The sequence below is a fragment of the Narcine bancroftii genome, chromosome 6, assembly GCF_036971445.1.
Source record: "Narcine bancroftii isolate sNarBan1 chromosome 6, sNarBan1.hap1, whole genome shotgun sequence".
Classification (NCBI taxonomy): Eukaryota; Metazoa; Chordata; class Chondrichthyes; order Torpediniformes; family Narcinidae; genus Narcine; species Narcine bancroftii.
In genome coordinates this window covers 225938275-225949249 of record NC_091474.1, presented here as the reverse complement: position 1 = coordinate 225949249, position 10975 = coordinate 225938275, and the positions used below count along the sequence as shown (strand labels likewise).

At 44.4% G+C, this 10975-nt stretch overlaps 1 protein-coding gene and 1 long non-coding RNA gene across 2 annotated transcripts; one reads left to right on the top strand and one right to left on the bottom strand.

Moving 5' to 3' along the window:
* Positions 1-2666: 2666 nt before the first annotated feature.
* gpr6 (G protein-coupled receptor 6) lies at positions 2667-3650 on the bottom strand. The gene has a single exon (XM_069883573.1). The coding sequence runs from the start codon at positions 3648-3650 to the stop codon at positions 2667-2669; it is 984 nt and encodes a 327-aa protein (XP_069739674.1).
* A 2857-nt stretch (positions 3651-6507) lies between these two features.
* On the top strand, positions 6508-7721 carry LOC138735543 (uncharacterized). Its single transcript, XR_011339756.1, has 2 exons — positions 6508-6629; positions 7530-7721. It is a non-coding gene; the product is annotated as an uncharacterized lncRNA (long non-coding RNA).
* Positions 7722-10975: the final 3254 nt, after the last annotated feature.

Here is a 10975-nt window from a genome sequence, read left to right as displayed (position 1 = left end):
TGCCTGGTTCTACCTCTTAACTAAGGTCCACAAACCCAATATTCCCAGTAGGCCTATTTTTTCCACATGCTCCTGCCCACTGAACTGGTATCTATTCACCTCGTTTCAGTGGCAACCCATTTCAATTCCCACCCCATAGGCCCTTTCGGACCATGAGGTTGTGATACCCATTTACACCCCTGGTACATTTTGAATGGTGGGAGGAAACTGGAGTCCCTGGGAAAACCCCCATGCAGACATGGGGAGAATGTGCAAATTCTTTACAGACATCATGGGATTGGAGCCTCAGTCCTGATTGCTGGAGCTGTAAAGGTGTTGTGCTAACTGTGCCATCCTTTCAAAAAGCCAATCCAAAGAGCCAAGCCAAATTGAAACCCAATCTACCAAATCATAATGTATCTTAATCTTCTAGATCAGCCTAGTGTGAATGACTGTCAAATATCTGATAAATTCCATGTAGGCAAAATCTGCTGCTCCATTCTCATCATTTGCCTTTGTTATCTCCTCAAGTTTGTAAGGCATGATCTATTCTGGATAAATCCATGCTGACAATCCTAAATAAGCCCATGTTTTTCCAAATGCAAGTAAATCCTATTCCTAAGCATGCTCTCAAATTGTTTCCATATAATTGATGTAAGGCTCATATATTTGCTGGATTATCCATATTGAATGAAGGAACAACATTGCCTTTTCTCCAGCCCTCTGGGATCTTGCTTGTGATGAGAGATCAATTTTATGCAACCTCTTTGCCTCCCTCCATACTATGAGATAGATCCCATCAACCTTCAAAAATATAAGTACTGGAGTTGGGATGTTGAAGACATTGGTGAAGCCAAAATTGTGTGTAGCTTTTTTGGGCATCAACCTATAGGAAAGATATCAATAATATTGAAAGAGTGCAGAGAGAATTTATGATGCTGGGACTTGCAGAGTTCAGTTATAGGATAAGGTTGAATTGGTTAGGACTTTTCTCCCTGGAGCATTTGAGAATGAGGGGATTTTGAGAGAGGTATCCAAAATTTGAGGGGTATCCACTAAAGTTAGGTGAGACAAGAACTAGAGGAGATGGATTTAAGGTGAAAAGTAAAATGTTTAATGGGAAGATTTGGGGGTACTTCTCCGCTCAGAGTTTGATGATAGTGTAGAATAAGATACCAGCAGAAATGATGGGTTGGGATTCAATTTCAGGTTTAGTTACAAGAGTTAAGAGAAATTTGGATATGGTCCCAAATCAGATATTCCTGATACTTAGTTCAAAAATGTTTCAAACTGCACATTACATATGCTTCACATTTTGGAGACAGTATCAGGAAGAATGTTTGCTGATTGTAGATTTGGAACACAGGGAACTTGATTTGGTTTGTCCCTTCCTGTGAAGTTCTTACTCTTGACGGATGGGCTTGATTGCAGTCTAACATAGAATACTACAGCACAGTATAGACCCTTTGGCCTTCGATGTTGTGCCGACCCATATATTCTTTAAAAAAACCCCACTAAACCCTTCGGACCCCGTAACCCTCTATTTTTCTTCCATCCATGTGTCTGTCTTGGAATCTCTGTTACTGAAGCCCTTTGTTCTTTTGATGCAATCAACCCAGGCTCCCCTTAAACCAGTGAAGGAATGTGTCCTCGATCTGCACCCTTTGTAATGCGCTTGAAGAATTACCTGGTTAAAAAATTCCGAGACACAACGCACCGAATATACTTGTACAGTTCGAGTACAAAAGACCTTTATTATCACAGTAAACAAAATATGCATCCGGATTCACGACATTAATACAGTTAAAACGCAAAAATAGAGTATGTCCATATTTTCAGTCCAGTTAGCCCGTAGGGGCAAAGCAGTAGAGAAATTACCGTACATATAAAGTGCTTGATCATTTCCACACGTCCTGCGTTGTTCAGCAGACAGTAATGTTTGAGATCTCTAAATGTCTTATTTCACAAAGTTCCTTAGTATTTTTAATCGAACAAATGGGCCCAAAACAACTCATCTTTAATCTTCTTTATTCCCTCTTCGCCCTAATATGGATGTGGCTGGCAATGCCAGAATTTATTGCCTATCTCTAAATTGCGTGAATCAAATATTCTCCCTCGACGCAACATTCAGCATCGTGTTCTCATCTACCGAGCGGAAAGGGATGAATGGGCTCCGAAAGAAAACAGTTTAATTTTCCAGCGCAGGATGGAAAATTATCTGTGCTGGAGCCTTGAAAGTCACTTTGATCTTTAAAGCACCAGCCGACCGCTTGGAACAGCTGTGAAAAAGCGGCTGCAATGTTACACCCTGGAGAAACGAGGGACGGGCGGCTCACACAGGCGATTAGACGCCCGGTACGCAGCCTCCCAGCAAAGTAAGTGTGGGCTGAAACAGGAGAGTCCGTCCGTGGTCCAGGGGAAGCAGCGTCCAGGTTAATTGGAAAACAAGTTCTAGTCTTGCTTGGAAGGGCTTCTGATGTTCCATAGTCAGAGGAAGTAGACGGACCTTCTCCATCCTAATTAATTCTGAACTAAAATGCCAATCCTTCACTCGCCACCCAACAGGAGGAATCTTTCGAAAACACGCCGACTTCTTCCCGGTATTATCGGGACAGACCCGATACCAAGGACACCATTACTCCGATGACACGGGCACTGATCCCGTAATCGGCCGAAAGGACGAGTGTCTAGACTTCGCTCGGTGACCTGGAATGGAAGGATGAGTTGGACTGAAAGCAACCACAAAACAGGAGCCACGAGGCTTTCTGTATCTCCTGATTCTTGAAAGCATAAATGATGGGGTTGATCATGGAATTGTAGGTGGCGGGAAGGAGGGTGGCGTAGGTATACACTGAGGGATAACCCTGATCCCCGACAAGGCAGTAAATGGCGAACGGGAGCCAGCTGGTTCCAAAGGTACCTACAATTATGGCGAGCGTGGAGACACTTTTCTTCGTGGTCATGGAGTAAGACGTCCCAAAGAAGTGTTGCTGCAGGGCAATTTGGTGGGCATGACGACACACTATTTTGCATATTTTAATGTAAAGGTGCAACATTATCACAAAGTTCACAAGGAAGGAGATTGCTAGGACTGCTAAATTGCCCTTGGTTAAAGGTTTAACGATGCTACAGGTAGAGAGGTCGCTCAGACAGTTCCATCCCAGTATAGGAAGCAAGCCCAGGCAAATCGAGACGCCCCACACCACCGCCAACATTTTGTGGATGTAAGCTATAGTTCTTTCCGAGTAGTAGCTTAACGCGTTATACAGCGAAAGATAGCGGTCGATGGTTATGGCTAGCAGGCTGTTTACAGAGGCCGAAAAGGACCCAACCAAAAACCCCACGGTGAGCAAGTTGATCACTTCCGAGTGAATCAAATAATGGAAAAAGAAATTCATGACCAATCCCAGGCCCGCTAAGAGGTCCGCCGTCGCTAAGCTCCCGATAAGTAGAAACATGGGCGTTCGTAAAGCTGGGCTGTTGAGGATGATGACCACCACCAGTGCGTTTTCGCAGGCGATGATCGTCCCCGAAATGCACAACATGACATCCCAAGGATCCACCGACTGCCTCGGCATTTGTGACTGCAACTCCAGGGAAGAGTTATTGTCCGCGGAGCCCGACCAGCTGGAGAGGTTGACAGTTTCATTTAAAGACGCGATTTCACCCATCGCTCCACTGTCACAATGTTCCTGAAATGGAAAGGAGTGAAATTAGCCGGGCCAAGCAGTAGACTTAAACAAAATCTTGATGCGGGGAAGGAGGAGGTGGCTGGGGCGGGGCGTTGGCGGCTGTTGAGCAAGGATGTACTTGATTAATGTCCGAACAAGCATTTGAGCGATTCAGTTTTAAAAAAAGCACGAAAGAAGTAACTAGACACAAGTAACAAATGCATTTTTAGTAGTAAGATTAAAATTTAACATATTGCAAATGATGCATTTAAGTAATTTGAAAATCGAGGAAAAATGATTGAGAAGGGGACTGCGCTGTCCCTGGTGCTGAACCGCACGTTATTTCTGGTTTCGCGGGCGAGAACGCTTCGCTGCGTGCTCTTATGCTTCTACTCAGCCTATACACTGCCTTTGCAGAGAACTGAAGCTCATGCGGACAATTCTTATTAAAAGGCTCGCCTCTCCCGGCTACCAAGTAGCAGCACCCCTGTACGTTTCTACTCACCCGTCATTCACTTCCTCACAGCTGGGTAACAGGCCAGGACATCGGTTCTGTCCCTTCCTTCCTGCTTGGATAAATATGCTCCCTTCCTGAACACCGGTGAAGAAGGGGGGAAGGCTCGTTCGCTAGCTGAAGGCCATGCGAAATGGGAAAGAGTCCGTGTGAGTGAGTGTGAGAGAGAGAAGCTGCTGGGGTTGGAACTGATAGCAGCTTCGTTCCTGCCCTGACGTCAGCATGCTTGGCAGTCACGGGGCTCCCACTACCAATATCAAAGCTCTCTCAATGGGGCCACCAAATCGCACAGCGAGCACCGAGAACTCACGTGGGAGAAGGGCGGCGCACAGGCCACGCCTCCTATCACCGCATGTTGTGATATCGCATCAATGTTTCGACAGGTAACAGAATAGATTTCAATTCAGAGGACATTTCAACTCAATTTCGTTTCTCCCGTAATGAGACATAACCAGATGCCCAATGTCTGCGGGAGTTTAAAGACCCGAGTCTCCTTTTATTTATTGCATTGTAATTCCACCCCCGATACAATAGCACAACCATTTACTTGACCTTAAATGTTCTGATGTAAATAGTAACACAATCCTAAATCTAATGCGGCCAAGTTACGGTGCTTTAGGACCTGGGTGGTGCGGGTCCAACATCCTTACCACAATTTACCCTTGTTCATTATTCGAAGGGATAATGTGGGTTTTCAACTCGTTTGTTGTCGTTGTCGGACCTAAACCAGCCGCACATCCGTGATCATAGGCGAAGCGAAAACGAGCTCAAGTGTTGATGTTGCCCAGTAACCCCCCCGACCAGGGGAAGCGTCAATTAAAGTCAACCAAGATGAGGAGAAAAGGTACGAGAAGCTGAACGTAACCGGCGAAATATCAGAGTCCAGGCACCGGTATTGTACATCTAACAGTGAAGCTTGCAAACAAAAACATTCATTAATGGAATTCCAAAAGTGGTTTTGGGGAGGGGGGGGGGGGTTTGCTGATGGATTTTGAGAAATGCAAGAAAAGCGGCCTGATTTTTCAACCGCTTTCATGCTGCCAACACTGGCCAGTAATTGTTCATTCCTGCCACTTTCTGTGTCGCTGGTGGTGGTGGGTCTGACCAGCAAGTTCCGCCTCGGCGCTTGCACCTTTTGCATCTCTATCTCTGTTTTACTTCGATTGAGTTAAAAGCATCTGGATGAAATGTGTGCATTCAGATGGAGCACAGCATCATGTCCTGGGGACAGATTGCTCCTGTTCTGTCCGAAACTCCAGCTCAGACCGATTCCCTTTCAAGAACCGGCAGCGGGAGGGTTGACGATGGAGTAAACCCAGCTGGAAGACCACGGAATTCACCGGATCGGGAAAGAGGAAATCAAAAGATGCATAATAAACCTCATTCCTCACATCTCCGTTCTGTACTGTCTTGTCAAGGAGAGGTGTGGGTGGATTATGAAGGATTCGTTCACTTTCATGCTCCCAATTCTTAATGTAAATACTCAGAATCAATTATACCAGAGGACCTTTCATTAAATTTTTGAAAAAAATTTAGACATACAGCATGGTGTCCCACGAGTCCGTTCCGCCCAATTTACACCCCATTAACCTACGATTTGAACGGTGGGAGGAAACCGGAGTCCCCGGAGAAAACCCACGCAGAACACGGGGAGAACATATGAACTTCTCACAGACAGCTCGGGATTCGAACCCCGGGCCGGCCCCGATCGCTGGCGGAGTAAAGGCGCTACGCCAACCGTGCCGCCCTGTTTTGACTTGTATTGAGGGATTCTCCCTCCTCTGACATGGCATCTTATATGTAATACCAACATGCTGTACACAAGGCGAATGTTCATGTCTTTAAGCTACCGATTGCTTCTCATCGAACAGAATCGCTTGTGTGATCCGGGACGGCGACCCAATTTCCACTCTGCTTGGTGTGAGATGGTTGGATAGACGATGTCATGCGAGAACCCAACAGAATCTCACTCTGACCCTCCATAGCCTTTGCTTTCCCTGGACTTAGTAACAGGAACACTATGAAAGCGCCAAATACAATTTGCGGACGAGTTGGAGGCGAGTATTGCCATGTCTGTAAGCATAGTACACCTTACTATTGAATCAACTGAAATGAAGGAACTCGGATTCAATGGGGGGGGGGGGGGCAAAAAAGGCTCAAAACTAGAAGAGAAAGTCAGAATCAATGGGACTTGGGGGAAGTGAGCGGGAACTACAAGAGAGGATTGTCAAGGAAACAGAAGCTAAAGGTTAGGGAGAGGGATCGAAATTCGAGCCTAATTGTTAGTAAACGAAAAGGTACGAGACGACGAAGTTTCAATTTGAATCGTTGGAAGACCTCACGTGTTGATGTAACAGTTGTCAGAACATCAACATGTGAGGTTCTAATCAGTCATCGAGTTCCCACATCACGCAACCCTATGAAATGAGTTTTCTCATCTGGCAGGATCAATCAAAAACTATTTGGTGAGATTAGCTGGTTGATATTTAAGTTGTTGCAACAAAGATTTCATGTCAGCTAGTTCAGTCGGGGTGGAACATGTTTTCCTTGGACGGGGTTGCTTGGGGCAGATCTGCGGGGCCGGGGTGGGTGGTTGGTTGCTCCATTCTCCATCGGAATTTGAGTAGCTTTCGTCGCCCTGAACTTGTGCCGAGGGTCCCTGAGTCCTGCTTGCAAGGAAAGACGGCATAGAGTCAGACAGGACAAAAAGAGGCCCTCGTTCCCTCGAGTCCTTGCCAACCATTTGAACAAACGGTCCACTGGTTCTCACCTTCCCCCCCCCCCCCCCCCACTCACATACCACTTTAAGTCATCCCTTAGGGCAAGTGGTATGTGAGTGGGGGGAAAAGGTTGAGAACTATTCCTACACGAATCTAATTTTATTCTCCCCACATTCCCATCAATTTCCCTCTCGATTCTAGAACTCGCGAGGGACGATGTACAGTGACCAACCAAACGGGGGTCGCGAGGGATGTGGGAGGAAACCGGGGAACCCACAGGACACAGAAAACTCCGCACGGTCGGCGTCGAGGACAGGATCGCACCCTGGTCGCTTGACCTGTGAAGCCACTTGGCCACCCAACATATCAAACTGTAGTCAACATGCATATTCTGATAAATTATTAGCATTATCCACAGATCCATCTTTAGCCATTGTCCTCGCTGTATTTTCTTTCAGTAATTTATGTTCTGAACTCTGTGATGAGGACAAGTGGTTGGCCATCAATCATCTGCTGTGACATAAGCCAGATTCTGCGGGAGAGTGCTGGCGTGGGCGGGGATTCAGGAACAGCGACAACACATTGCCGATGGACAGCTTTTTAACCATTTATCCCACGTGCTTTTGTTCTTCCCGTAAATCTCAGAACACTGCGCAGAAGAGATTTCCAATGAAGCCGAAGGATGGTTCAGGGAAGCTTCGATGTTCTGTTTCCCCAATATTTCTTGCGAGGAGAATGACGGGTTCACGACAACCACACTGTGGCAGCCAGAGGCGGACTGGGTGAAGTGAAACATTTGTTGTCGATGTATCATTAAATGAACCAGACGCCTGCAGACTTCTGCTTTCAATTTACACATTCCCTCGTCCCTTCTTCATATTGCGTTTCTTCCACAGACATTACCCTGCCAGTTTCACGCTTTCATTTTCTTGTTCTTGTTTTTTGGTTTGGGAAAATTATTTTAAACAAAATCCGGTAATAATTCTGCAACGGTTGGTTTAGTCTGTGCTAATTGGTTCTATTTTATTCAGTATGTATTATACAGCAGAGCCAAGTCCAGTGGACCCCAAAACCCAGAGACAATAGAAATTCGGAAGACAAATGGTTCTTAAACAAAAGTTGCTTTCAAGTATCTTTAAACATGAAAACACGATAAAACTTTAACTTATTACTATTAACTTAACCCCCTTCTAATTCTAAGTATACATGTATGTAATGTGTATTGTGACAGTTTATGTTGTGTTTGTATTGTATTAGATATATTTTCGGGAGATAAATTGGGGCAGGTTTTTTTTTAGTGTAGGTCATACACAAACACTTTAAAACTGATCTTATTTAAAATACTGAAGCTCTGCCCATGCTAGACAGGCTGGCACCAAGAGCCTTTGCAAAAGCTTTGGAGCATGCCCAAGAGACTTCACTAATGGATTGTTGTTTACAAAAAGATAACAGATGAAAGAACTTGTAGAAGCCACAGACTGTCTGGAGTGGAACTTGTTATTCTAAGAGGGTCATGTGGTTTTGCAAGGAGAGAGAGTCAAACAGGCTTTCTCTCTCAGAGAGAATGAGAGAGAGAGAGAGAGAGCTAATGAGACTGGAACAGGACAAGCTGTTGAGCTTGTGGAAAACCCCATTTAGAAGATGGGCTGTGAGTGCTTAGTTCAGCCTGGTCAAAGCCCATGTGATTCGTGCAAGAGGAGAGGACTGGCTGTCTAATGTTTCACTTGGAATAAGTGCAACAGAAAGAAACTCTGTAGTGACCTGAAAGAAAGAAGTTATCATCTGGAGAACCCTGAGGGGCAAGTTTCTTTGGGAAGATACTGAAGTGGCTGATTAAAAAGGAATCAGTTGTGGGTGTCCAGCAAACAACAAATCTCTCTCTGAAAACTGACAAGAACCTTCCTGAGCAGTAACCATTTACCTTTCAAGCACCAAAGCTTGGTGAACTTCATAAATGTTAAATGCTGTGGACAGTATAAGAATTGCCTGGAGGAATGAAAAGTGAACTTGGAGGAATGAGAAGTGAACCTGAAGGAATGAGAAGTGAGATTGGACTGTGAATCAAACAACTTTTCTGAACTTACACATACATTACATACATGTGTGCTTAGAATTAGAAGGGGGTTAAGTTAGGTTAGTTAAGTCAATGCTGATAAGTTAAAGTGTGATTCTGTTTTCATGTTTAAAGATAAATAAAAGCAACTTTTGTTTAAGTAACCATTTGTCTTGGTGAATATCTATTGCTGCTGAGTTTTGAGGTCCTCTGGAAAGTATTTATTCAGGAAAGTTCTTTGATTCATAGTCCAATCTCACCTCACTCCTCCAAGTTCTCTGGTATCAGGCGATTCTTATACTGGGCACAGAATTTAACATTTATGAATTTTCACCAGGCTCTGGTGCTTACAGATAAATGGGTACAGATCAAGAAGTGCTCTTGTTGGTTTCAAAGAGAGATTTGTGGTTCATTGGACACATACAAACTGATGCCCTGATCAGCCATTTCAGTGACTTGCTGAAGAAACTTGACCCAACTTGGGTTTTTCAAATGATAACCTCTTCTTCCAGGACACCACAGAGTTCCTCCTGTTTCCTTTATTCCAGGATAAACACTTGAGCCAGCTATTTCCTTTTGTAAGGACTACAAGAGTTTTTTTCAACAGGCTGAACTCAGAACTCACAACCTGTCTTCAAAATGGGTTTTTCAACAAGCCTGCCATGTTGCAGCCTCCAAAAACAACTGTAGAACTCAGTTCTCTCTCTCTCTCTCTCTCTCTCTAAAGAATCGCCTTTTTTCCTCTCTCTGTTTGCAAAACTACATGACCCCTCTTAGAACAGCAAACTACAACTAGACAGATTGCTGGCACCAGACTTCAGTTTCTGTCTGGAAATCTGTTGCTTTAAAGACAATAGTCCATTTACTCTGCAACATCAGTTCAATTAACATCTACTTCTTTAAAGTTTCTGTAAAGTCACTGTGAACATGAAGTCTCTACTTATACATAGCTCTTGCATTTTAAATGAGATGTCTTTTGTGAAATGATAACGTCTGTTTGTGAAGTGACCTAAACTAAACCCCCACAATCTATCTCTTTTAAAGACATAATATATAAAAAAAAAACCCATAACACCAGAGATTCAATAAACAATCTGGTACAGGAACTTGGTGGGTTGAGCGGCATCAGAGGGAGAAAAGGAAAAGTTGACATTTCAGATTGGGACGCTTTTTTTCACCCTGCCCGGAAAGCTGATAGTTAATCGGCTTTTTTCCATTCACCTGTCTGTGTGAATAGGACCAACATGGTATGGGGGGCATTTTCATTCCTGTACTACCTGCTAAAGTAGGTAGTATCTGAGACAATGGATTTCACATTGACTTCAGTGTGAATGGCCTACCGCCTTTCTGGGTCGAAGACGGTGATACTTTGATGACGTTCAATGCATGCTATTTTTCTACAATTGTTTCAAGGATCTGCAGTGAAGGATTGATGATGAGCTGCAAAGGGAAGGTTTGTGAATATTTCAAATTTGAATTATTCAAATGGCTAATTGGAGTGATAAAGGGTTGAGGGATCTCTTTCCCTCAGGGGGAAGAGGAGATAGAGAAGCACCTTGTGGGGACAATAAAGGATGGGCCTTTGTCCCAGCACATGGCTCAGCTAATGAAGAAGCATGGGTATTTGAGGGACAAGGCCTAGATTATCAACAAGCTTAAGTCCCTCAAGCGAAAATTCCACACGGTCAACAACCACAATTCAATGAACTGAAAAGGGTGGTTGGATTGGCCATATTATGTGCAGTGTTATTCTATCTGGGGCCAAGTGTCTTGCTTGTGAAAGCCTTTTTTCTCATGACTTTCTGCAAGTGCTTGACCTTTAAGAGCCATCTAGCTAATTTCCATTGAGTTTCAATTGTCCTCAGAATGCCAGCCATGGATTAAGCGAAAGAAGAGGGGGAGAGCTATTACAATTACAAGCAAGATCAAGGAGGTAATGCAGGACATTCCCCGGGAAGACCAAAAAATGGCTCTCCTAAGACATGTTGAGGTGTGACCAGTTGGAAGCGGAGAGGTTGGCAGGGGAGAAGGATGAAAG

Coding starts and splice junctions, on each gene's coding strand:
- gpr6 (XM_069883573.1), bottom strand. CDS start 3,650: ATGGGTGAAATCGCGTCTTTAAATGAAACTGTCAACCTCTCCAGCTGG.